Source organism: Myotis davidii, unplaced genomic scaffold (assembly GCF_000327345.1).
Source record: "Myotis davidii unplaced genomic scaffold, ASM32734v1 scaffold866, whole genome shotgun sequence".
Classification (NCBI taxonomy): domain Eukaryota; kingdom Metazoa; phylum Chordata; class Mammalia; order Chiroptera; family Vespertilionidae; genus Myotis; species Myotis davidii.
In genome coordinates, this window is record NW_006297145.1 from 1,853,843 (window position 1) to 1,881,534 (window position 27,692).

At 47.9% G+C, this 27,692-nt stretch overlaps 1 protein-coding gene across 2 annotated transcripts in view; it reads right to left on the reverse strand.

The window, feature by feature from the left end:
• The window catches only part of ASTN2 (astrotactin 2), a 647,457-nt gene that overhangs the window by 301,133 nt on the left and 318,632 nt on the right, over positions 1–27,692 (reverse strand). For both annotated transcript variants that reach the window (XM_006772883.2, XM_006772882.2), the window contains exon 11: positions 10,729–10,895. In XM_006772883.2, the coding sequence (XP_006772946.1) occupies positions 10,729–10,895 (167 nt within the window). The remainder of the gene's footprint in view (positions 1–10,728; positions 10,896–27,692) is intronic.

Genomic DNA, 27,692 nt, shown 5'->3' on the forward strand with positions numbered 1-27,692 from the left:
GAGTGTGTGTGGGGGGATCCTTCACAGGTATTTGTGTGATGCACTATGCTCTAGAGCAGCGGTTCTCAACCTGTGGGTCGCGACCCCTCTGGGGGTCGAACGACCCTTTCACAGGGGTCGCCTAAGACCCTCGGAAAACACATATATAATTACATATTGTTTTTGTGACTAATCACTATGCTTTAATTATGTTCAATTTGTAACAATGAAATTGGGTGTCACCACAACGTGAGGAACTGTATTAAAGGGTCGAGGCATTAGGAAGGTTGAGAACCACTGCTCTAGAGGTTACAAACACGCATCTTGGATCCAGACCACCGGAGTATAAATCCTGATTCCCTTCCTTACTGTGTGACCTTGGAAAAAATGCTTAGCCTCTCTGGACTTCCTTTGTTTGCCTATAAAGAAGCCCCTACCTCATCGCACCACTGTTAGGAGGAAATGATTCGTGTTTGGAATATAGTGTGAAACACACAACTCCCATTACTACAGTCTTCTCCACCTCGGGAGTAGGATGGGCTTTCCTCTTATGTTTTCCTTTATATTTTCCCGTGAGTTATTGCTGATGTTGAGGAGAGCTAGTACTGATTTTCACATATTGATTTTTCATCCGACCACGTAAGGAACTCATCAGCTCTAATATGTGGATGGATTTTTCGGGATGGAGGACTTTATATTTGCCCAGTTTGGGTCTGAGGATAATGTGAGCATGTGGACTATATTAGAACACTGTCCTTTCCTTTCTCTACGTCGCTTTTATAAGATATGATGTGGTGGGACCTGCCTATAGTCCCCTGGGCTTGATGCCTTCTTTTCCACTGTAGCTCTTTAGCTCTCTTATCAGTTTATTTTACGTTATCTGCCAATTCAGATTTTCCACAGCATCGTGACTCTAACTTGGTAATTTATATTTTCTAAGAAAATATTGAATTTTATCAAGACTCAAATTTATTGGTATATAGTCATACACAGTATTCTCATTAGATGTGTTTTATCTTCTGTGCTTCCATGGTGATGTCCCTAGCTCGTTCCTAACGTGCTTATTTGTGTTTCTGTCTCACTCTCCTTTGAACGGGCTTTTTTCATTTTATTGATGGGGCTCCTTTTATTTATTTTTTTCCTATTTTATTTATTTCGGCTTTTATTTGTATTAATTCCTTCCTACTGCTGTCTCTTTGACTTTGCTTCAGGATTCTCTTTTATGGTCTCTTGAGCTGAAGGCTTCACTTGCTTGGTTTCAAGCTTTCCTGCTTCTTGATAAATGCCATAGGCTCCCGAGTATGACCTTGCCACGCCCTGCATGAGTTCGAAATGCAGCTTTCCAGCTCCCGCTCCTTTCTCAAGAGGCGGGGATTCGAGTTTGTGTTTTTCCTTATCCGGGTGTTCCACTGAAGGTTGTCTTTCTGTAATTCTCAAGTAGTTAGATTCACTTGCTAGCTAGAGTGTTGTGAATACAAAATACCATTGCCTTCTTGTCTGAGAATGTACCATGTACAATTTCAACGTTGAATTTATTGAGATTTCATGCCTCCTAACTTAAGGATGACACAAGGTGTCAAGTTCACAAGTATGTGGGATCTAATTAAATTTGACTTTAATAGAGGCTGCACCACCTAGCAGCTATAGGACCCCGAGGAACTCAGGAAGCTTCCTTAGGCCTCAGTGCCAGAATCTATTAAATGGGGTAACACTAATCCATATCACAGAGCTGATGTGAGGATTGGAGATAACTTACATAAAGGAGATAAGATCGTCCATCCTGTAGGAGGCAGGGAATGCATCAGGCATTGTGACTGCCATCATGAGTGTTACTGTGACCATGCTGCTATTACCTACGATTGTTACATGTCTATTAGCCCCCTGATGCTTCTCAGGGAATGCACACTTATTTCCAGTAGTTCTCGGGTCCTAGTTTCTGACGTCTTTCTAGATCTAGATATTTTTTAATTTATCTTTATTGTTGAAAGTATTATAGATGTCCCCCTTTTCCCCCATTGACCCCTTCTAGCCTGCACCACCCACCCCCAAGATCTGGATTTCTTAAAGTCTGTGGAGCTGCCCTTCTTTGACTCTTCTTTTTTTTAAAAACATATTCAAATTACATAATTGGGAACTTTTACAGGCCATTCATTGAAAATAAATCATATAGACATATATGTGAATCTATAAATCTGTACACAAATAATTACATATAAGTTACATTATACATTATACACATATATGGATGTGCACACACACATACACATCACATATGCAAAGCTTAGCCCTAGATTCCCGATTCCACAGCCTAATTTTTTTTCTATATATGACCTGCTTTGCTCCTTATTACAACCTGCAGTAGAGAAAATAATAGTCCACAAAATGATCCGTGTCCTAATCCGCAGAACCTGTGAATATGTTAACTTCTATGGCAGAAGGGATTTTGCAGATATGATTAAGAATTTTTGAGATGGGAAGATTATCCTGAATTATCTTGGTGAGCTCAATGTAATCACAGGGGCCTTATGAGAGCTTCCGAGGTAGACAAGAGTGCCCCAGACAGAGAATGAGAGAGAGAGAGAGAGAGAGAGAGAGAGAGAGAGAGAGAGAGAGAGAGAGCGAGAGGAGAGAGAGTCTCTGGCCTTGAAGTCTCACCGATGCCTAGATTTTAGGCATTCTGACTGCCACAACTGTATCATAATAAATTTGTGTTGTTTCAAGCCATTAAGTTTGTGGAAATTTTTTGCAGTCATTAGGAAACTAATGCATAACCATCACAGGGCAGTACAGCTCCCAATTTCAGATAAGGAAACTGGCTAGAGACTCTATGGGATTTGCTGCCCACAGAGCTATCTATGCCTTGTCAATAATGGTGGAAGGAAGTTAACCTTGGAGTTAATAGGGTGTGGGCATATGAGTGTGTGTGTGTGTGTGTGTGTGTGCGCGTGCGCTTTTAGCCAATGACAACTGTAGTTTCATGGTGGTTTTCTTTTGCCTGGGGTGGGAAAGAGCTGTGGCTCAGTAGGAGAGGGAGGAGGGGGGATGAAAAGCCTGGGGTAGTCAGTAAGTCCCTAAGACAGTAATGGCAAACCTATGACACACGTGTCAGAGGTGACACACAAACTCATTTTGTTGGTTGATTTTTCTTTGTTAAATGGCATTTAAATATATAAAATAAACATCAAAAATATAAGTCTTTGTTTTACTATGGTTGCAAATATCAAAAAATTTCTATATGTGACACGGCACCAGAGTTAAATTAGGGTTTTTCAAAATGCTGACACGCCGAGTTCAAAAGGTTTGCCATCACTGCCCTAAGAGATGCAGGAAAAAAACAAAATAAGGACTCATCAAGACCAACCTTCTTCTCAGTTTTGAAATGTGGGCAACTCTCTCCCGCAAGCCCCCCTTGGGCACAAGAGGATTTATGCAAAGGTCTGTTTAGTCGCTGGTTTCTTTTTTTGTTAATTTTATTTTTGTACCAAATGACATAAATATAGAGCTCCTTTAGAGTTCTGTCGTCTGGGAGATTTTCTTACAGAAATGCTCAAGAGTGTTTGTTGGCTCACAGGAAACCTGCCAATATCTGCATGAATATTTATACACATGCCAAAAGGAAAAACGTAAAAGTACAAAGATACAAACGGGGCACTTGAGCCAAAGGCAACAAATGCGCTACCCTTAACATACCCGTCACATTACAGAGAACAGAACTAGAGGGGACTTCTGAGGCCGCTCCAGAAAGCTGTGGACGAAAAGGGGCCACAGGCTAACCTGCCTACTTCAGGGAAGGCCTGCATGGTGGCCTTGCAAACTCAAGAGACCTAAAGGAACCACAAAGGATAGTCTGAAATTAAAATCTTTAATTAGAAAGCAGTTTGTAGTGTGTAGTCAAGTCCTAGGCCAGTATCTTCCCTGACAAAAATGAATTTTGATCTTTACTGAGCCTATTGTCTTTTTGCATCTAAGATAACATGCCTGAGGGATGTCAGTGTAACTTGTAACTTCCCCCTTTCCCCCTCTTTCCAGATCCCATAGGGCACAATTAATGGCACCAGGGCAGAAACCACAAATTCCTCATTGTTATTGCTAGTGCTAGTGTTCATTGTCTGCTGTTAACTATCCTGTACCCACCTATGTAAAAGAAGCATGCTTCTATCATTTTACTTTTTATCCAATCCTAGAGGTTTGTTGCCCGTGCTCCCCTCCATCCCCCCTCACTTGCTTTGCTTTCTTCACTTCCCTAATCTATTACCAATGGATTTCATGTAACCCACTAACATCTCCTCTTTGGATGGAATTTATAAAACTAAGTGAAAAGCTGCCATTTTTCGGAGAACTATCTCAGTATGTTGAGGTTCTGCTTCCCGGCAATTGTCGACAGTTTGGCTCAAATAAACTCACAAAAATCCTTTACAAGTTTTAAAGTTGTTTTTTGTTTGTTTGTTTTGTTTTTATGTTAACAAAACTTTACTTGTGTTTATACAAGAGCACGCTTTCCTTAAGCCTGGTAGCAACATCACAACACGGGCACTCTCATTGCAACCTTGCCTCCAAAAACCCTTGACCAAGACTCCATGAACGTTTTAGAAACGCCAGGGCCTTGCCATGGATCTTCTTACTCCAGATCTAGTGCCTGTTCCACTTCAGCACAAACAACTTCTTCCAATCTGCTTGTTTTTCAAGGAGAAAACTGGGACCCACAGAGAATGGCATTCATACAACTTCTCCCAGCAGAGTATTTATTTATTGGTTCATGTAGTATTTGCTCTCTCATTCATCCCTCAATGGTTTATGGAAGCAATGAATTACTTATTGAAATGCCTAGATTAGAAACTACTGATTTTTAAACAGAGAAGGGAGTTAAATCCTAGAAAAAATAAGAACAGAGGAAAGTGAAGGGCAAGAAGAACTCAAGGAACTGCACATCATATAGATGTGGACCAGTGTTAGGGATGGAGGTGAGCACTCCACTGCCAGGCAAGAGAGGAGCAGAGGCTCCTGAGCTCTCCTGGGCTGACACCTGTGAGAAATCCCATCTGGGTCAGCAGGACAGGACCTTCTGTGACCTAGGGGGTGTGGCCACCTACCACATGCACCCCACTAACCAATGTCGCAGGAGTCTTTCTCATCAAAGGCCTCAGGATCATCCCAATGTTACCCAAAATGAAGTTTTGTGAAACTCTTCTCAGGCAAGGTGCTATCTGAAGACTTCACGCATGGCAAATACTTAGAGTTCTAAAATAGCCATTTTGAATGTCATGTACTCAAGGGTATTCTTTAGAAAAGAAGGAAGGAGGGCAATGGAAAAAAAGGGAAGGGAAGGGAAAAAAAGAAACATAATTTCATGGAGAGCTTCGGGCTAAATTATATAACATATTGTAGTTACACTAAGACCCCCCCCACCCCAACTTTAAGAAACTCTGGTATTTCAACAAACACTAAAAAAGAAAGAAAACATCACTAATTAAATTTGTCAAAATAATCATGCAAAATATATCAATTTCAAATATATTAAAATGTGGAAAACATGGGAACTTTAGAACCAAAGAAATATATGTCCCATCACTGCAGGACTTGTCAGAGCCTTTACTACCCACAGGTGCACTGTAAACTTCCAAGAGGCAGTGTCAGAGTGCAGTCTTCCCCACATGTGCTTGGTCACCAAGCTTCCCTTTTTTATCTTTAAGCAGCTTATGGAACTAATGACACACAAAACCCACATTGGAAAACCCCTATCTGAACAAACGGAGTTGGTACACGTTTACCAAGTGTCTGTGAATATGTCCTACACCTGAGCTTTTCAAAACATTTCAAACAGCAGAGAACGCAAGGTTGCAAAGTTTCATGAGAACCTGGCATGTGGATGTTCTATGTTAACTATGAGAGATTAACTGTTGTGTCAACCATGAGAGGTTAACTGTCCTATGTTAACTGTGAGAGGTTTAAATTCCGCATCCTTCAATCAGAAGTCACAGGGGTGAGAGCTCACGTCTAACCCAAAAGTTGGAGACCACCATAAAGCAAGTGCCCCGCACCCCTGCATCCAGTTACTAAGAGTCATGTTCAAATCGCTGTCTCCATTCTCGGCTTTCTGCTATTAGAGCAGGCTTAGCTTCGACTGCTAATAAACAGCTTCCAGTTAATGACGTGTATAAAACACATGTATTTATCTCCTCTCCCTCCTAAAATCACTTCAAATGACATTAAACAGAGATAAGCTAGTAAGGACTATTTGAGGATGGACATGCTCTGGGAACCCATGTTTTAAAGTACATTTTCATTACATGTTTAATTAAATTACAGTTAAACACATTAAACATTCAAAGTAGAAGACAGAAGCTGGGGATACTGTCTCTCTTCACCTCTTCACTGCCTGTAAGGCCTCCAGTTACCTCCTCTAAAGGATCGAAGGAACACTGACACTTAAGAAATGTTGGTAACATTCCTTCTATAGGCATATAGCCGTGGTCAGCAAACTCATTAGTCAACAGAGCCAAATATCAACAGTACAACGATTGAAGTTTCTTTTGAGAGCCAAATATTTTAAACGTAAACTATATAGGTAGTTTGCTTCTTCTTTGTAGCCATGTCAAACAGGGCACCTAAAAAAATGTTTCATTTTTATAATAATAAAGCCACCAACACAAAATAATTACAATTCTTAAATTGATGACAAAAATACCTGTAGGATTTTCAGCTGGTTGGAAAAATGCAGGTAACTTTATGCTTCGAGTAGGTACTTTCGTCCCGCGTGCGATATGCAGACGCGACTAGCACTAACCACTGCACAGTGAGACTGCTGACTGACTGGCTCACTCAACTCCTGCATGAATTGTGCGCACCTTCCCAGCGCTGTGTGTCCTGCGGCCTGCCTGTGCTGCATCTCCCGAGTGACGGACACCCTCCACTTCTTCTAACACCACTTTTTCAAAATAGACTCTCCCAGGCCGAAAACCAACTTATGCGCATGGGCCACGAAGTTTCAATCGCACTGTACGTGTGTGCCCGCACGTGGTATTTTGTGGAAGAGCCACACTCAAGGGGCCAAAGAGCCGCGGTTTGCCGACCACTGGCATACAGGAAACAGCTTTCTTATCACATTAAGTCAGGAAAAGATGTGCACCCTCTGGGAGGAAAAGCAAAAACACACAACCTTTCTTTTCTCAAGCAAGGACAACTACATAACCAGGTAGGTGTGGGTTGTTTTTCCCCTGTTCAGTTGGGTTGCCAAGAAGCACAGAGCTACATGTATAGACACACTCCCATTTCAGGCTCCTGAAATCTTATTCTCCATCACCCTTTCTCTCCTTACAAATGTCTCTGATAGGCCCTATCTTTATATTATACAGGTTGGATCTACGTGGATAATATTAAACCCTCTTGGAAGAATGCACAGTATATACTGTACACACACACACACACACACACACACACACAGCAAATATGGTTGCTAGGTAACTTGCCAAGGTCTTAGAAGAAAGTAACGTTCCCTCACCTATAAGATTTCATTGTAAATGCCTTCGCTTAGCATCCAATGATCTTATCGACCTATCTCAAAATCACTAGCTGCTCTCTACCATCCGGTACCTGTGCTCCATCAACATCCATCAGGACCAAGGCTCAGCCACCTGTCCCCAAGGTCCCCTTTGTCCCCAGTAGGCACAGACTTGTGCTCCATACTTCTCTGCATTCTCAGTGTCCCAGGAAAGACTGAGCACAGAGTGGGTGCAACACATCTTAGATAGATGAATTCCTAGTTCAACAATTACGGGTTGGAAGAAGTCTCTGGGCCAAGCTATGGGAAAGACAATGGGGACGCACAGATGACTAAGGCCCAGTCTCTGCTCACCAGGTGGTTCCAGTGTGACTGAGACCAGACAGGAAAGCAGGTAAGTCAACAGAGCAGTGGGGCTACCACAGGGAGAAGCACAAAGTGGGGGGTGCAGTAAGTGACACCAGAGAAAGGATTATTGGCTCACTTAGGAGGAACTTGGCCTGACTAGGGGCTAAGAACCAGGGCAGCTAGCCAGAAGTCCCATCTGCAAGAGGTGTCAAAATTTCACCAGAATGATTTAGAATTTAAGGCAACTATAAATGGATCTCTCCCTTGCCAGAGGGTCTTGTCGGTAGAAATAAAAAATGCAAAGCAAAATAAGACAATAAAAAGTCCTGCTTTGCATACCCTAACCCTACTCAGTAATTATTGAGCCAATATTTAAATAGTATCCCCTTGAAAGGAGAAGGTATTATATTACCCAGCCCAGGGCAATTGCACCTCCAACCCCTGCACCTCCCACCCCTACACCCCTCAGCCCTGCACCCCTGCGGGGCTCAGAGAAGTCTTGCTGGGGAAGGTGACACCGCTGTCCAAGGTAAAGAGACACACAAATGGTAAGGGCACAGAGAGGAGGGGAGAGGCCGAGGGAGCAACGTTATCAAAACACCAGAAGCTGAGGCCGGGAGACCTCATTCAGGAGGAGGAATGGCTAGAAATACTGCTGGGAAGGCCAGACTGGGAACAACCTCCCTGGCCCTGTTAACTAAGGAACTCCGCTTAGCAATATGTTTTTTTAATGCTGACAGTATCACAGACATCTCCATTTCCACCTCTTACCACCGCCCTCCTTTGCCCCACTCCACCCCATCCCCAGCCACCCCAGGCCTTCATCAGAGAGCACCTACTATGTGTCAGGTCACCCAGCAAAGATGAGGGGCACTACAATACTAGCCACATGACCCTGGACACAATCCCTAACCTTGATGGAGTTTCATTAAATGTAAAGGACCTGCACTCTTCACAACCATCCTTATAGTGAGGTCGATATGATGAAAACTGTAGAGCTGAGGAAAGTGAAAGTCAGGGGCCTGAGAGATGCAAAGGTGGAGAGCTAGGACCAGAACCCAACCTGTCAGTCCCCCTTGACCACGGCCCTGTGCTGTGGGTAGCTGCGACCTCAAAATCCACAGGTGCCATCGCTGCGTGGTTACTGCTGTTATTTGCAGCAGAAGGACACCTCCCCCGAAGTGCACAGGGGGAAAATAACAATGATAGAACACGACTGATTCTGTAGTCAGCCTCAGTTCGGAGCCCATGCATAATTTACTCCACTAGCTCTGCAGTCACTTAAGCGTGGGAGAGCCTGCTATAAATTCAGGCCTGCATACAGTAATTTATGTCTTATTTATTTTACTGACACATATCCAGGCCTCAGGTGAGCTTCCCCGACCCCTGCTGCAAGGCACCTGCAGCTCAGGTGGCACAGGGGCCGAGAGGGCGGCTCTGAAAATGAGCCCCACGATGAAAACTGGACCCCACAGATTAGAACCAGGCAGGGAAATTAATTTTCTCTTGACCCGAGATGAAACGCATACCCACTCCTCCACCCCCTTTTCCGTAACACATGAGGCTGAAAAGGTCGTTCTGTGCCTTTATCCTCCGTTGCTGTCTAGTGATGCACTGAGCGTGCCTCAATGACTAACATTCTCACTGACCACGGGATTATTTTTCTGAGTCACAGAATGTCAAAAGGTGAGGAGGTTTTCTAATATGCAGACCTCATCAGAAAGGGAGCAATGAGAGGGAAAAAGGCTTTCACTTTCTTGAGTGATTGCTGAGGATCAACCGCATGCTAGATGCTATGTCTGATGGGGTAACAACCACCGAGTCCTCAACGTGGGCATCGTTGTCCAAATGTCTCATTTCATAGGTGGTCAAACTGTGGCCCAGAGAGGGAAAGTGACTTGTCTCAGGCCACTCAGCAAGTCGGTAGGCGTGTGCCCCTTCTTTCCGTCTCAGACTAAATTAAAAACTCCCTGAATTCTTAGATTTTGTCAGCATGGCTCCCTTTCCGTGTCCCGGCCCCCAGTTAACCATCCCAATAGACAAGGGCAGGGAGAGGCCAAGCCCTGCACCTGGCACTGCTACCTTCCTGCAGACACAATCATTGGAACCTGGGCCAAGCCCATGCTCGTAACACCACACCTGCTGATTTCTTAGTGCCACCCCCATGGTGCCTGCACTTGTCTCCTAACTGCACTACCAGGCTTGCAGGGGGATGCAGAAAGGGCAGGAGGCTTCTGCACAAACTAATTCTGACCCTAGGATGCAGGCTGCCCATGGATCACATTTACTGTAATTATTAAGTAACTAGAGGCCCAGTGCACAAAATTCGTGCACATGTGTGTGTCTGTGTGTGTGTGTGTGTGAGTGTGTCCCTTAGCCTGGCCTGTGCCCTCTTGCAGTCCGAGAACTATCAGACATCCTTAATGCTGCTGCAGAGGTGGGAGAGGCTCCCTCCACTGCCTCTGTGCTTGCCAGCCATGAGCCCGGCTCAGGGCTTCTGGCTAAGCAGCGCTCCCCCTATGGGAGTGCACTGACCACCAGGGGGCAGATCCTGTATTGAGCGTCTTCCCCCTGGTGGTCAGTGTGCATCATAGCAACCAGTTGTTCTGCTGTTCAGTTGATTTGCATATTGGCCTTTTATTATATAGGATTATTTATGCTTCCTCCTAATACATTGAAGACTGAGCACAGAGTAGGTGCAACAAATCTTAGGTAGTTGAATTCCTAGTTCAACAATTACAGTTTGGAAGTACAGAGGTTATGTACACTCTTGCCTTCTACCTCTTGGGCTGCAAGAGCAGAGGCAGAAGGTAGGGCCCGGCCTGGCCAAGCTGTCTTTCCAGGCCATGGCTCCATATCCCCTGCCCCTGGGAAGGGAGTGGCTGAGCCTGGGCAACACTCACCCACAGAACATGAAGATGGTGCTGGAGGTGGCATCGTAGGGCAGAGGCAGGGCCTGCTGCAGGCACAGCTGCTCGCAGCCGCCGTTGAAGCCGTCAGAGCAGTCGATGCCTTTGGAGTGGTCGTAGCAGCCGGAGCCGTCCTTCATGGGCCGCAGCTCCTCGGGACACTGCCCAGAGAAGGAATGACAGGGAGTTATGGCCGAGGCGGCGGTGGGTCCCATCACACCCTTTCCTCCCACCTTCTGAAAAGGTACATGAAGTTTCCTTTGGCCAACGATAGCTGTGTGGCCTTGATCAAGTACCTGCACCTCTCTGAACCTCAGTGTGCCCACCTGTACAATGGGACTTTTGCCAGTATCTGCCTCGTAGAATTGTGAGAATGAAGAGAGATAATGTCCCCAAAGTGCTTAGTGTGGGGTGGCTCATACCACACGGCAAATATTAGCTGATGTTAGCATTGACATTGTTGGGAACATCATCATCATCGTGCTTATTGTAATTGTGAAATTAGGTCTGCTGCTATAAAGGTCATTTAGAGAGGCAGCCGGATGCAATTTAAAGAGCTTCTACCCAGCATGAGTTTCCATTCAAGCTCATCCCCTTCTCCCCGTGTGATCCAGGGCAAGATACTCACCCTCTCTGAGCCTTAACTTCCTCATCTGTTAAATGGGCTGAAGGTGGATCATGAAGATATATACTTTACTTCAAAATTTGGCACCACCTTGGTACTCATCAAATGTGAGTTCTCTTCCTTCCTGCCTTAAATCTCCCACTTCTCCACCATTGTGCTCAGAGCCCTAAAGGAGATGCCTGCATACTCCCATCAGGAGGCCGTCTAACCAACTTGCTGGTCTCCAGCCTGCCCTCCTCACACCGCCCTCTCAATGGCCATTGGAGTGATATTTCTAAATAGCATCACTCTCCAGCTTAAATAAAAGAACGATTTTTAAGTGACCACAGTAACCTGAATCTTCCTTAAACCGACAGTCCAGGTCTTCCATCCAGCCATGTGCACGTTCCTCCACGTCGCCCAACGGGTGCCCTCTGGACCCCAAAAATCTCAACGATCCAACCCTGAGTGGTTCAGACAAATGTTCCTGTTGGCGGGCCTGGCGCCTGCAAAGTGCTCTGTGAACGCAAGATCTGGTGCTGTAGGGACAATCTCCTATTTCCCTTAGTTCTCCGCCCTTTGAGGAGGCTGAGCGCATCTCCACTCCAGCCGCTGGAGGAGCCGCTGCAACGCTCCCGTGTGCGGGAGAGACGGCGAGGCACTAAGTTTTCATTTCAGTCATCCTGCTGGCATTTCCTGTCCACAAAGATGAACCCGCAGGGCCCAGCCCTCCCCATCCATCACTGAACACAGCTGATTAAAACGCCTCCCCTCCCCGGTGTACTCCCCGCTCCCAACCAGCTCCCTGGTGCCTTCACTCTGAACAGCATCAATAACAACACACACACACACACACACACACAAAGATTAATTTATAAAAACCACAGCAGCAAACAAAAGGTCAGCCCTCCTGGAAATTAAATTTTGCTTAAGAAGGATTCATAATTACAGATGCAGGACGGAGTTCTTCGAGACATTTGAGACTGGCGCCAGGAAGGACGACGGAGAAAGTAGGTTATAAATGGCCTTTGTCAAACTGCAGAAAGGTTATAAGACTGGCCACATTTTGTGCTTAAGAAGAAAAATCAATTTTCCATGTGAGCAAAGTGCTGTACATATTAATACGGGCTCAGAGGAAGCCTCTGCTTGTCTGGGAACACTTGTTGGTAGACATGAGGGCACCTGGTCAAGGGGTCATTTAGAGTCATTGGCTGGTCATGGGGCTGGGTCTGTCTGTCTGTCTGCAGACACTCAGGGATGTAATTTGGATGGAATGACTGACCTTCTCACCTGGTGACAAGAGATAGCTGGGGCAGGATATTATAGTTCTCATTCCCCGCGTACACCCTACCACTTTTGTCTTTTCAAAAGGGATGTTCTTCTATAAGCCAGACATATTCTAAACACTTTACCCATTTTTACTTGGTTAATCTTTCTAGCAAATCTGTGAGGTAGTGTGGTGCTCCAAAAGGTATGTCCCTGTCCTACCCCCTGGGAACTGTGAATGTTACTTCTATGGTACAGTTTTTGCAGGTGTGATATAATTAAGGCCCGTGAGATGAGGAGGTCACCCTTGATTAGCCAGGTAGGTCTGAAGGCCATCACCAATGTCCTTATGAGAGAGGCACAGAGAGATCACATACACAGAGGAGAGACCACGTGGAGGCAGAGCAGAGATCAGACTGATGTGGCCACAAGCCAGCAAATGCTGCAGCCACCAGAAGCCGGAAGAGGCAAGGAAGTATTCTCTCCTGGAGCCCTTGGAGGGCAGACACCCTGCTGACAGCTTGATCTCAGACTTCCAGAACCCCAGACCTGTGAGAGAACACATTTATGTTGTCTCACGCCACCCAATTCAGGGTACTTTGGTGCAGCAGTCCTAGCCAAATGCAATGCTTCTTGTTTTAAGCTCCTTGATTTTGGGGGTCATTTGTTACGCAGCAGTAGATAACTAATACAGTGAGCTGATTGTGTCACCTGCTTAGCCAAGTGCTCAGCAAGTGGTAGCTGCTGTTTTGAAAGAATTTATAAATCTAGTTTAAGAGATAAGAAATACACTATCTGTCAGACAAACAACTAGTTATTGAAGAAGCATAAAGGAGTAAAAAGTGAAAACTCTGTTGAAATGAATGGCCAGGGAATATTGGGGTAGGGAGACCTTGGCCAGGGAAGTCTTAGAGGGCAGAGATGCCACTGGAGCAGAAGGGAGATGCCTTAGGATGCTAGAAAGAAAAAGCTCAGAGCCCTTGCCCAGCCATCACAATGCACTTGTCTTGTGACTTTAGTGCCTCAGTTTCTCTCTTTACATGGGGAGACAGCTTGCAGACAAGACTGTGGACTGAAAGCAGGTCTAAGGTTCATATAGGCTTTAGGACACTGAGCACCCAGGCCTCAGCTCCCTCAGCATGGGGACATCAGAGCCTCTCTTGGAGGCATTTCTGGAAACTAGGGGAAAAAAAAAAACCTAACAGGCACTCAAGAAATGAATACAATAGGTGCATGTTTAATTTTTAGAAAGCTGCCAAACTTTTCCGGTGTGGCTGTACTACTTTTTTAAAATATATTTTTATTGATTTCAGAGAGGAAGGGAGGGGGAGAGATAGAAACATCAATGATGAGAATCATTGATCAGCTGCCTCCTGCCTGCCCTCTAGAGGGGATTGAGCCCACATGTGCCCTGACTGGGAATCAAACTGTGACCTCCTGGTTCATGGGTTGATGCCCAACCACTGAGCCACACTGCCCAGGTATGGTTGTACTATGCTAAATCCCCACCAGCAGTGCATAAGCAATCCGGTTTCCCCACTTCCTCTTCAGTATCTGATGCTGTCAATATTTTTTATCTTAGCCACCCCGACAGGTGAATAGCAGTATCTCACTGTGGTTTTAATTTGCATTTCCCCAATGGTTAATGATGCTGAACATCCTTTGTGTTTATTTTCAGTCTGTATCTCTGTGGTGCGATGTCTCTTGCCCGTTTTCTAATTAGATTGCTTGAGGTTTTTTACTGCTAAGTTTTGAAAGTTCTTTATATTTTCCAGACACTAGACTTTTGTAAGACGTGTGGTTTGCAAATATTCTCTCCCCGACTCCGTGACTTGTCTTGTCTTCAAATGAGCTTTCACGGAGCAAATGTTTTTAATTTTGATAAAAATCCAAGTTATCATTTTCTCTTTTGTGGATTGTACGTTGGAATCTAAGGACTTTTGGCCAAGCCCCAATCCCGAAGATTTTCTCATGTGCACACATGTGCGTGTGTGTGTGTATGTGGATATGTATTCTAGAAGTATCAATAGCATTTTGTTTTATGGTTGATTCGGTGATGCATTTCAAGTTCATTTCTGCATGAGGTGTGAGGATTACATTGAGGTTTGACATTTTGCCTATGAAAGTGTACTTGAGCCTGGTTGGGTTTCTCAGTGGTTAGAGCATCCCCCTCGGAATGAAGGGTCGTGGGTTTGATTCCCGGTCAAGGGCACATTCCTCAGCTGTGGGTTCCAACCCTGGCCCCAGTTGGGGCATCTACGGGAGGCAAACAACCAATGTGTCCCTCTCATGTGGACTCATTCTCCCCCCACCCCTCTCTCCCTTTCACTCTGTCTGAAAATCAATGGAAAAAATATCCTTGGGTGAGGATTTTTTTTAAAAAGATAGTGTACCTACCAGCACCCTTTTCTGAAAAAGGCCCCCCCCCACCCCCGGTAAGTTGCTTTTGCACCTCTGTAAAAGAAACACACTGAGCTCACCTTCCTGGCTCACTTCTGGGTTCTGTGTGCTCTTCCACGGATCTCTGTCTCTGTTCTCCCACCAACCCCACAGTCTGGGTTACTGTAGCTATTTCAGGCTAGAAACAGAGTTGACTGAGTCCTTCCATTTTATTCTCTTTCAAAATAAGTCTCGCCCACTGTAGCTCCTTTGCCTTTCCACATACGTTTCAGAAAAATCTAGTCTATATCTATTTAAAGAATCACGCTGAGGTTCTGACAGAGATTACATTACACCTTCATGTCGATGCGGAGGGAACAGAGATTTATCCTAGAATGATGATGTCTAAGGAGGGTCTGTCTTGTTAGGCTGCCTTTCCTGGCACTTTGGCCGAAGAGAGCAGGCCTTTGGAGTTGTCGTCTCTTTTTGTTTTGTTTGTTCTGGTCTTTGCCAACTGTGTTTCTGTTGCTGGTTCCTTCCACTCCAAATATGGGACTTGAGGGGAAGAAAGAAATTCCAAAGCCCTGAGCACCATATCTTCCTTTGGGTCCCCAAATCCCTAGCTGGCCTGCCTCCTTTTCTCCACTTCCCACAGCCCTATGTTTGTTTCATATGTTACCTATAGGCTTTTTAGTTGTAGTTCATGGGAAGAATCGAGAAAGGACATGGACTCCCCCAACAGCCTGTTTTTGCACAGTCCTAGAGCTCAGAATGTATTCTTACTAAAACAAAACAAAACAAAAAATACACACACACACACACACACACAATTTTTTTTGGCATTTCTTTAAGGAAGAATATAAGATAAAGAAATAAGACCACATGTGACTTTCAACGTCTAAAATATTTACTGCAGGGTCCTTACACAGAAAAGTTGCTGATACCGCCCCCATCCTCTGCCCTCCCAGACTTCAGCCTAGGGCAGTGGTCAGCAAACTCATTAGTCAACAGAGCCAAATACCACCAGTACAAGGATTGAAATTTCTTTTGAGAGCCAAATTTTTTAAACTTAAACTATATAGGTAGGTACATTGTTATTAACTAAATTAGGGTACTCCTAAGGCTTGGGAAGAGCCACACTCAAGGGGCCAAAGAGCCGCATGTGGCTCCAAGCCTAACCGCAGTTTGCCAACCAAGGGCCTAGGGGAATGCATCTTAAGTTTATTCCAAGTACAGCTGGAAGGCACTGGAGGGCTGTTGGCAGGGGAATGAGGTGATTTGATTTGCTACTTTACAGAGATTACTGGTTAGTGAATTCAATTATCTGTAAGCACTTTATTAGAATCATAAAAGGGGACTTGGGGGAGGCAGGCCCTGGGGGACCAGGAGTGGCTAAAGAAAGGGGCAGGTCTACTGATGAGGAACCCCCTCCTTGGAGGGCTGCTCCTTTGCCTGGAGATTCTGCAGTAAGTAGTTGGGAAAGCTGGGCTCTAACCCCCTCAGCTGGGCTCCAGGCCTTCACAGTCCCCACTGGGCTCCAACCCAGACAAGGACCCACAGGGGGACCCTGGGCCTGGGTCCCTGAGCCTGAAGGCCTTGAAGACTGAGAGGGAAGGGGCATCCAGGGGATCCCCAGCTGTTCCCATCACAGGCTGGCCCTCTCCCAGCCTCCTCCATCCCCTGGGCCTGCTCTCCCTCTTTCCCAGCCCAGCTTTGCATCAGAACCAAGCCATTTGTTTCTGTTTATAATTATGCATTTTAATGTTCATTAATTATGGAATGCAAATTGCTCCGAGTGCAAACTTTGTAATGAGCTGCTCTCCCATCCCGCCCCCAGGTCTAGAAGGTGGGCCAGCTGTTCTGAGCAGAAAGGAAAACAACCAACTTACAAAGCAGAAGTTTCCCTGGGGCCTGAGGCTCTCCTAGAATATCAGCTTGGAAGACCTCCCCAGGTGCTGGAGGAGAGCCCTGCCCCTCTCCTGGGCTCTGGGGGACATGGTGTGGACATTCTCTGGTACCTTGGGCCTGAGGGGCAGGGTGCGGAAAGAACTCCAGCCTTGCACCCAGCCTCTCGCAGGCTCACACTGAGCTAGTCACTTGGTGTCTCTGGGCCTCAGTTGCAACATCTGTAGACCTGATCGTGACCAAACCATCCCCAGAGTGGGAATGGCAGACCAATGGATGCTGGAGAGGAGATGCCAGCTCCCATCAAGCCTTTCATGGCAACGATGAAATTTGACAAGGAGGCAAAGGTGAGGTTAGATGTAAATGAAAGGCTCTGCACACCATCAGCCACTTGGGATCCCGCAGCTGCGAGGGAAGTCAGCTACTTCTTTCCTGCGTGCCTTGCCTCTCCCAGCCTCAGTCTCCACATCTCTACACCGGAGAAAAGAAGTCCTGCCTCCCTGGGCTTGTGAGAGAACCAAACCAGATCCAAGACCTGCCCACAATGGCAGGGCCTCCACGACGCTGTGGTGGATGCCTTGTTACCTTCCCCCAAGTGGGAAATGCATCCAGGAGCCATGGGAGGGGACTCACACATGCAGACGACCACAGGCAAGTTTTGCTCTTCCCAGCAATGTCCAGGTAGGACCAGCACCATCCTGTTCGCTTTGCAGATGAGGAAACTAAAGCCCCAGGAGGCCAAGTGAATTGCCCGAGGCCACACAGGAAAGGGGAGTCTCCTGTGTCCACCTTAAAGGGTCCCCGACTGCCACTAGGTGCTCTCTCCTTTGATGCACATGGAGGTAGCGGGCTAGGATGTCTTGGTGGTTTGGACTGGTTCCAGGGCTCTACAAAGTTCCGGGGAAGGTCACTGGTGGGTAAGAGGGGACTTAGAAAGGTTGCTGGCAGTGATCTCCCATACACAGATCAGAGATATCAGCCTGGGAAGAGAAGGAAGTGAAATGGATATTTCTTGAGCACCTACTATGTGCTGGACGTTTTTCCATGTGCTATTTCTTCAATCCCTACAACAAAACTCAGGGGCACCTCTAAGCTGTACCCATTTCACAAGCAAATTTACTGAGGAGCACACAGCCAAGTAAGGGCTGCTGAGCCCTTTGGTACGCACCATCCCTTTGACTGGAGGCTGGGATGGCCTGCCTCTCCTTGTCCCAGGAGGCATCGGGTGGATTTGCTGGAGTGGGGGTGAGTGGAGGCCCAGGCCCCCGCCCTCTCCCTCCTCAGCCTCAATCTGTCACCAAGGCCACCATCACCCGGCTGTCACAGCCGGCATTGATTTGGACGGCCAGAGCATCGAGAGCCCCTTATTACTAGGAGTTTTAATCAACTCATGCCAATTCAGCTGCCACTCAATGTGTGCTGGGCTGTGATGCTGACAGGGAGGAAGGGGTGGGCATGCAAAAAAGGATTAAGGGATCAATATCCCTGGTAATGGAGGGCTGAAGCCCTGGGCACCACCAGGGGATCTGGGGCCTCCTGGAGAAAGCAGAGCCTGTCCCCAGCCCCAAGGGGAGCTCCCGGACACACAGCCCAAGCCTCCCTGCCTCACCTGGCCCTCCACCTGGCTTTGGAAATGGCCCCGCACACACCCAGCAGTGCCTGCTGCATGCAAGGTTCTTGGTCCCTGCTCTGCCCTCGGCTGGGCCTGCCCTGATCTTCTGGGAGATTCCTATGTATCTATCATTTAAGCTCAGAGAGCCCCCCACGCAGGTCCTTCCTGACCCCCAGAGCAGAGGGATGCTAAGGAGACAGAAAGAAACCAAGTCGAATCCATACACAGCTATTGCCTAGCTGTGTGACTCCGGGCAGGTCACCACACCTTCCTGACCTTGGTTTCCCCATTTAAAAATGGACTTGATAATGAAGAGCTGCTTCCTGGGGTGGCTGGGAGCACAGGGCCACAGTGGGCAAGGCAAAGGACCCTCGTGCGGAAGCCCCTACTTCCTTTCGATGCCCAGAGTTGGCAGGCATCATTTTTCCTTCTCTCCCTTGTTAATGGCTCTCCCAGCAGGCGGACCAGGTTCTGGTTCACAGTGCGTCTTCCCGTGAATCTCTGGGCCTTTGAGGGGAGTGTCACACACATAGTGTCCTCCCCTCAGCCCAGCCCAGTACAGGGCAGGGAGTCACCTGGGGTGGCCCTTGGGGTCAGGCGGGCCCGGCTTGAGTCTGACCTGGCTTTGCCCCTTACTAGCTGTGCAATGTTAGCCAGTCACTTCATTAACCTCAGAGCCTCAATTCTCTCAATACAAAATGAGCCTAATTATACCTACTCAGACTTGCTATGGGGGAAAAAAATCAGACATCTGATGATGTCCCTGGCATAGCGCCTGGTGCATGGGAAGCTGTCCACTGTTATAAAAATTTAGCTCTTGTGATTACTATCACTCAGTATTTGCTGCACAGTGAATATTTTTGGGATGTAATAAGATGTCTGGTTGCATGGCTTAGTTCTGGCCTGAGTTCCAGTGAAATACCAACAAGCTATTCTCCCCTCCTGCCAGCTGTCTGGGCTGCATCACACACTGAAGACATGAGAAAGGGAAACCCAAAGGCTCTGAGCACCTATTGTGGCCCTGTTGCCACACTAGGTGTCTTCCTCTTTCTCCTGCGGAAGGCCCACCATTCTGTGAGCTTGCTCTTGGTACCCCGGTGTTTCAGAAGAGGGAGCAGCTTCGAGGTCATAAGTGGCTTTGCTGTGTCGCTCAGCTTCCCAGGACTAGAGCCGGGTGCAAGCACGGTGTGTCTGACTCCCAACCCATGCTCTCCCTACCGCAACGCAGGGCCCCATCCTCTGGATACATAGAGGAGTAGGGGTGTGCTGGTCCCTGACCTCCAGGAGAAGCTAAACCAACTAAAAAAATTAGGAGGGCAACCCTGAGCGGGAGGGAAGTCATGGTGCAAGATGGCTTATGCTTACGAATAGTGCTGAAATGGCCACAGTGCTGAAACCCGTGGCTGGATTTGCTCACATGCATGATCACGGCTAGCTAGCAGGAATATGATCACCTGTCTTTCCCATTAGAGGACCCCAGGGCATTAGGAGACACTGGCTACGATCCCTGCTTTGGGCACTTCCCTTCCCATCTCTGGCCCTCCATCTTCTCATCTGTTCAACGAGAAAGGTTGCCTGCACATCCCTGGTTCTCTGCAAGAGGCTGCAGGCACCCCAAGGGAGGTCAGGTGGGAGGTTCACATAGTAGGTGGACCCTGAGCTGGGGAGCCCTGCAGAAGGGCTGCTCTAGGGGGAGTGGCCTAAGGGCATTGCTTGCTGGTCATCCCCTTCAGATGATTGGCTATTCTCCTGATGGGAGGCACCAGGCCTCTGCCGCTCTCTCTGGAGCTCCCCAGGACATGCATGGAGAGGGCATTCAGTTCAGCAACTGCCTCCTCAAAGCCTCCTGTCCTCCAGGTCACCGAGGTGAGGAAGCCTTGGGCCCTGCCCTCCGGGGGCATTGGGTCCGAAGCGGGGGTGGGCCCGGGGAGAAACGTGCGTGTGCCCATTCTTACAGTCCTTGAGGCTGTTTGTGTGGCACAGGTGAGCACGGAGGGCCGAGGGAATGGAGGCCAGGGAACACTTCCCCAAGCACATCTGCCAGGAGACCTGAAGAATGGCTACTCAATAACTGTCTGGGGATGGTAATGAACAGCCTGTGTATAGCTCATTAATAACAATAATAGCTCGCACTCAACGGTGCTGAGCGTGTGCCAGGCACTGCTCTAAATGTGTTGTGAATATTCACTCGGAATATCAACCGCGGCCGGATGGCGTTGGTACCACAACGCTCCTTACATGGGGACCTTTCATTGCTGGCTGGCTCGCACTGGCTGGTTCCACTTCCCCATCCTTTGGAACTACAAAGTCCACCGGCAGCTCCGGGCTGCGTCCCCACACCACACCTCCTTATGGGTCGCCCGGACTCGCCTGAGAGACGACTTCATAAGCGGGCTGGCCTGGGGAAGCATGGAGCAGCCGCCGTGGAGCACATGCTTCTGTGGGAATAGATTCATCCCACGTGTGTTGAGTGTAATGTTGGGCGTTTCGCATATTTTATTAATTTTTGTCACCGACAGCAATGTAAGAGAAAGAACGAGAAGGAAGAAGGCCTACCCCTGGAGACAGACGCCATATATGTTGGACTCTGAGGGTCCCCAAGTCCAAGGTGAATAGAAGTGGGCGGGGCATAAAGTACCAACTCTGACACTCACCTCCCCGCCACCCACAGCAAAGCACCCACCGTCCTGCCCCCGGGCGGGTGCTACAAGTCTTCCTTCTTTTCTTTTCTTTTCTTTTTTTTAATATACCTTCTTGTTATTGACTTCGGAGAGGATGGGGGAGGGAGAGAGAGAGAGAAACATCAGTGATGAGAGAGAATCACTGATTGGCTGCCTCCTGCACGCCCCCCAATGGGGACGGAGCCTGCAACCCGGCCTACGCCCTGACCTGGAGTGGAACCATGGAACCATGACCTCCTGGTTCATAGGCAATGCTCAACTCCTGAGCCACGCAGGCCGGGCTGCAAGGCTATTTGACAGCCCGCCTGGCACTCTCCTCTAGCTGCGATTTGCAGAGTACTACCGAGCGGCCAGACCCAGGGACACCAGCCCTCTGAGCTCCCTAGCCACCCATGTCCAGGTGCTGCCGTGCAGGTGAGAAGACTGACAGGTCACTGACACATCCATGTCCTCATAAATGCAACAGGGCCCTGTGCTCCAGGAAGCCTGCACCCGGACCAGCGCTCTCAACGCTCCCACCAAGGTTACTGGTGGCCTCCAGCTTTGGGCTCTGATCTGATGCTGCCAATCTGGATCGGGGTGACGCGGGCATCCCGCTGCCCGTCACCATCACAGAGTGGGGGCGGCAGTACCACTGGGCTGGGATGGATCCAAGGTCCAAAGTGACACTGAGCAGTCGCTCAAGAGACATTCGTTCTCTTTCTCTCTCTACTCCCACCCCTTGCCTCAGGCTTTCCTCTCCCCCAGAATGAACTCAGGCTGTCACATTTTAAAATATGCCTTCAGAAAAGCCTGCAAGGTTTGGACCAGCTGGAAAAATAAATAAATAATATGCTTGCGTGGGTGCTGGTGCCTCAAAGGACCGGAATCGACACCAGAGGGGAGCAGCAGGTCAGGAGCGAGTCTGTCCTGTGTGTGTGCGCCCAAAGGAGGTATCTATGTGTGGTTGCCGGGGGCAGGATCCGAAGTGGCAGTGTTTGGCTACGTCAGTGGTCGGCAAACTCATTAGTCAACAGAGCCAAATATCAACAGTACTTCTTCAAAATAGATTCGCCCAAGCTGAAAACCGACTTCTGCGCACGGGCCGCGAAGTTGCAATCGCACTGTATGCGCGCCCGCACGCACGTGGTATTTTGTGGAAGAGCCACACTCAAGGGGCCAAAGAGCCGCATGTGGCTCGCGAGCCACAGTTTGCCGACCACGGGCTAGGTAAATGGACTGGGAGCTTTCTGCCAGCCAGGACACATGCCCAGGGCTGTTTGGGGCCCCGCAGAGTGTCCCATACATAGTAGGTACTTAGGGTTGCATTGTGAATACAGCTAAAGTTGAAGTAAGTCTGTGAATCACTAATTTTTGCTTCAACCAGCAGAGTTCAAGTTTCCTAGCTCAGTGGGGTGCCGAATGCTGGAACTCCCACCAACAGCAATAAAATAAAAAAGTGTGTTCTGTGTCTACATAGGTGGGGAAACTATAAAGAAAAGATTAGGGACATGATTAGTACAAAAGTCTGGGCTGTAGCTACTTCTACAGGGGAAGACTGACTAAGGCCGAGTCCATGAGAAGTTGGAGAATATAAGGGAGAGGATATATTTTCAATGAATAATAATAATGGTTATCTCTCACCCATGTATCCCAAGACCCATGATAAAAGATCAAAGACTGATGATGAAAGGTAAAAGGAAGCTATACTGTATAAAAAAGTAAATCCGCGACTATAATTTGAGATACCAGGGCTCAAGCCAAACTTAGCGCTTGTGCTTTTGGGCTCCATCTGCTCATCTTTATTTTCTACATAAGGAAAGAGGTTTACATATTGTTAAGATCAAGATAGGGAGCCAGCTCTCTTTAAAAAAGAAAAAAAAAGAAAAAGGAAATGCTCCTTGAAAAGCATGTACAAAGACATGCAGCTCTGATATAGAAAGGTGCCCGCAAAAAAACACAACTTTATGCTTCCATTTCTAAACGTACATATATATATATATTCTCATGTATATTTGCAAATGCAGAGGGGTAAAATGTAGAGCAAGAAATATATAAACCAAAGCGTGTGTGACAAAGTTATTTCTAACGTGAGTGAGTAGTAGAGAAATAGGACCTTGGTTTATACATTTCAGCGGTGTTTGAATTTGTTTTATTTTATTTTACAGTGAGCACGGGTTACTGAACAACAACAAAAGAAGGCGAAGAAGAAAAGTGTCTCATTATCAGCATCCCAGCAGCTATGGGCTCTGTGCTCACAGCACTGGGCACATCCTCCAAGAACCTTGCAGGGGCTGGGCCTGCCCCTGCCCATCGCCTGCCTCCTCGTTTGCCCCTCTCTGTGCTGACTGACCCTCTGCGTTTGGACTCTCTCCCACTCGCATCGCATCGTGCACACTTCACCAGTCTCTACCCCTTAAATTACCACTTTTATCTTATCATTCCTCTTCCCAAGGACTTGTTTGGCCAAACCCCATAGCCTGTTAAGAAAAAAAAAAAAAGCCCAGCTGGTGTGGCTCAGTTGGTTGAGTGTGACCCTATGAACCTAGAGGTCACGACTGGATACTGGATCAGGGCACATGCCCAGGTTCTAGGCTCAGTCCATGGTTGGGGACAGGCAGGAGGCAGCCAATCAATGATTCTCATCATTGATGTTTCTCTCTCTCTCTCTCTCTCTCTCTCTCTCTCTCTCTCCCCCTTCCTCTCTGAAATAAATAAAAATATATATATTTTTTAAAAATTCCATCTCACACCTTCTCCCACATGTGGAACACAACACAATGGAGAAACTGTCCCTGTAGACGTCTATTCTAAATATACAAATAACTCAAAACCTTCTGCTCAGAGCCACCTTGTTTAAAATGGATAAAGTTAGAAACACTCAACATGTCTATCACTAACACAAAGTAAACAATGGTATATTCCTGTCCATGGAATATAGGCAACCACTGCAAACGACGTTATGAAGAATGTGCCCTAGTTGAGGGTTCTAGCCTCTGGCAGCGTGGCTTTCAGTCCTGCTCTAGAACGCAGGAGCTATGCGGGCCTCAGTGAGCTACTTAAGTTCTCTCTGCCTCAGTTTCCCCACCTGGAAGAAAAGGGGTAAGAGTGAGACCCATCTCAGAGGTGCTGGACCACAACGAGCACCCAGACCATTTCAGCTCTCATCGCCACCTCCACCACCATCACCATCACCATCAAGATCCCAGCAGGAAACATCAGAGAAGGGTGCTAACAGCTCCCCAGAACGGGCTTTGGGATTAGACAGCTTTGAATACCTGCTCTGCCTTTACCCGGTTGGTCAGACGTGGGCAAGTTTCTCGCGCTTTTTGAATCCGTTGCCCCATGGGCAACAGAGAAGTGATAGTAGTGCCTGTCTCATAAGGTGGCCCTGAGGATTCAAGGTGATGCTGTTCACAGCATGTATCCCAGGGCCTGGCACATCACAGGCCTTCGGAAGCTCTATTATCTATCTCCATCAGCACTACTAGCGCTGATATTGGTGGTATTGATTTGTTCATCAATAGCAGCAGCTCCCTAATGCTATCAATACTAATATCAGTGCTGGTGTTGCGGATGAAGGTGTATATGGAGAATTCTCTGTCTCAGGACTTGAGGGCACTTGGGATGAAGATACCACATGGGAGATGGTCCACACTTTAAATACTCATTCCCAAATCCAGGAGTCTCTGAGTTTCCCTAAAGATGCTTTGCCTCCTGACTTTACATATTTCTAAAGATTTTTTTGGGGGGCGGGGGAAGGGAGGGGAGAAAAATGTGGCCAGCACCACTCCTCCTGACTTTGGCACAGCCTGCCCTGGTTCTGCAGTGAATCCATCACACCCCTGTCGCTGACCGGCAGGGATGGGCTGAGCTCTGAGTCTGTTGCTGGGGAGGTAGAACCAGTTCCCAGGGGCACAGCCTTGCTCCACCCGCCTGGCGGATGGGCTTGGGTTTTCCAGGTCAGCAGCGCCTGGGCTGTGCTTCAAAGTGACTCCTCACTCTGTGGGCCCTCCTCGCCCGCCTTCCCTGCCCCTCTGGAGTTCTGTTTCCTTTCATTATAGTCCAACTAAGTCATTAAAGGCGAGAGAAGGAGGGATGGAGAGGACCTGCCTCTCTCCTAAAATGAGCCAGATTCCAGGTTTTGCCTCCTGCTGAGCAGTGCCAAGAGGCGCCTGACCTATAACAAATGAGAATTCATATCTTTAGGCATCTTGACTTTTTAAAAGGCAGGTTTTTTTTGTTGCCTCTCAGCATCTCTGGGCAACCAGGGGTCCTCGGGTTTTTCCATAGGGAGGCCAGGTGGCATTTTAGGTCAAATGGAAAGAGAACAAGAGGGAGAAGAGCAGGTGAGAATGCGGCTCGGTGACGAGAGGATGGAACGGAGTGGGACTGGTCTGGAACCCAGAGGTAGGACTGGAACTGCCACTAGACACACCCCTGCCCCCAAAGGCACCATCACTCCCTAGGACCCGGCCAGGGTACCAACCCCCGCACCTCCCACTGCCCTTTCTATGAAGACCTCGACCGGCTCACTGGGCCCCTCCTTCCTCTATGCATCTTCACAGCCCCTCTTTTTCCGCCAGACAGTTTCGCTTTTCTCATGTACCAAGTGGAGACAGTCGTAAAACCTAGCTCAGAGGATGACTGTGAGAATTAAATTGGCTGAAATAAGCAATGCACTTAGAATCATGCCTGGCACCGGCACTGTGTGGATGATTGCTCTTCTATGACTAGCTTTTCTCTCTTGTGAAATGGATATAATGATCCCCATCTAGGAGTATAGTTACAAGCATTTGCTGCCGTGAACATAAGGGAACTGGCATACAGTCGGTGCTTAGTGAGTGCCTGGTCTTTCCTACCGCCACCTCCCTTCTCCACACCACTCCTGCCAGTCCTGTTGGGTATTCTTGTGCACATACCAAGTGATTTGCGCCAGGCACAGCCCCGCTGAAGTGCATCTCATCTTGGGAACTAGCCTATAAAACAAGGCGGGGCTTGTGGTTTTGTCTCTTTTGATCCATTCGCGGTCCTGCACACTAAATAGATCTTTGGGATGCTGCCCTGGCGGATGCTCTGCGGCCAAAACTGTAGGAAGGTGCAACTGGGAGGAGGAAGGGCCTTGGGATCAAATCTTGATTGGATCACTGCTTCCTACAGGAACCCGAGTGATTCCCGCATCTCCTCAGGCCTTTGTCTCCATGAATGTATAAGGGGAGAGGTGCTGGCCTGGATATGGCTTCTCCAGGCTCCCTTCCTGTGGGGGCAGCTTTAGTCTGAGAGTTCACGCTGTAGGTAAATGGGTAGATGACAGACGGCCACACAATTCCTATGGACAGGCCAAGTGCTGTTCCCTCCCTTGGATCTGAGCTGACCTAATGGCCTGTCTGACCGATGGAACGTGGTAGGAATGATGTTCTGGGATATCTGAAACCCGTGCTAAGAAGCCCTGAGGCCCCTGCCTAGGCTCTTGGAACACTTGATCTTGGGATGCTCCCTTTGCACATCTAGCCTCCCTGGTGTGAGATGCCCAAGCCAAATGCAGAGGCCATGGGCAGGCACTGGAGTTGACAGCCCCAGCTGAGGTCCAACAAAGCCTGAATCCACCGGCTGGCTGCCAGCCCCAGCCCCAGCCCCAGCCCCAGACAGGTAAGTGAACAGGCTCTCGCGGACTCAAACCCCCCAGCCTCAGGTACCCACCTGTCCTGGACCAGAGGCCAACCACCCAGCTAAGCCCTTCCCATATTCCTCACCCACACAACTGTGAGCAAAAGAAACTAGTTGTTTTAAGCCACTGAATTTGGGGCCAGTTTGCTATGCAACCATAGATCATTGGAAGGAAGCGGGGAGCGGGGGGAGGGGGGAGAAGAGCTGTGAATTGGCATTTCTTTCACTTGATCGCCTGGGGTTGAGTCCATCAAAGGGCCCCTTCCCGAGCCCGGAAACCAGGATAACTCAGAGGAGCAGCTTGAGTGACAAGCTTCCGGGGCAGCAGCGACACAGAAGGTGGAACTGTCCTCAACATCATGCCGTGATTAAGTGCTTACAGTTTTCTTTGGTTTTGTCCTCTATCTTGATTACAATTTTGCGATGTTTATTCTGCCACACACAATAAGTGAAAACATAGCTGACTTTTTAAACTGCCTCGCTGATGTAATTGCGTTTGTCAGGTTGATACCATTTCTAATAGATAACAATTTTCTACTCTTCAGCACCTTGTAGCGGAATGCAAGTCTCCCTCCCTCTTCTGACGCTTTGCTCATTGTCACTTCCTCCACCCTGGTCAGGAGGCGAGTGTCTCCCTGGAAACAAGTGAAAACTGAAATAACAGGATAATTCCTCATGTAGTATCTCCTGCATCACCCGCCCTTTCCATAGTCCCATTCGCCCTGCATCGGTTTCCTTTCACTGTTGTAACAAATTACCATGAACTGGCAGTTTAAGACAACACAAATTCATTATCCTACAGTTTCATAGCTTAAAAGTCTCCTTGGGCTAAACGCAAGGTGTTTGCAGAACTGCATTCCTTTTC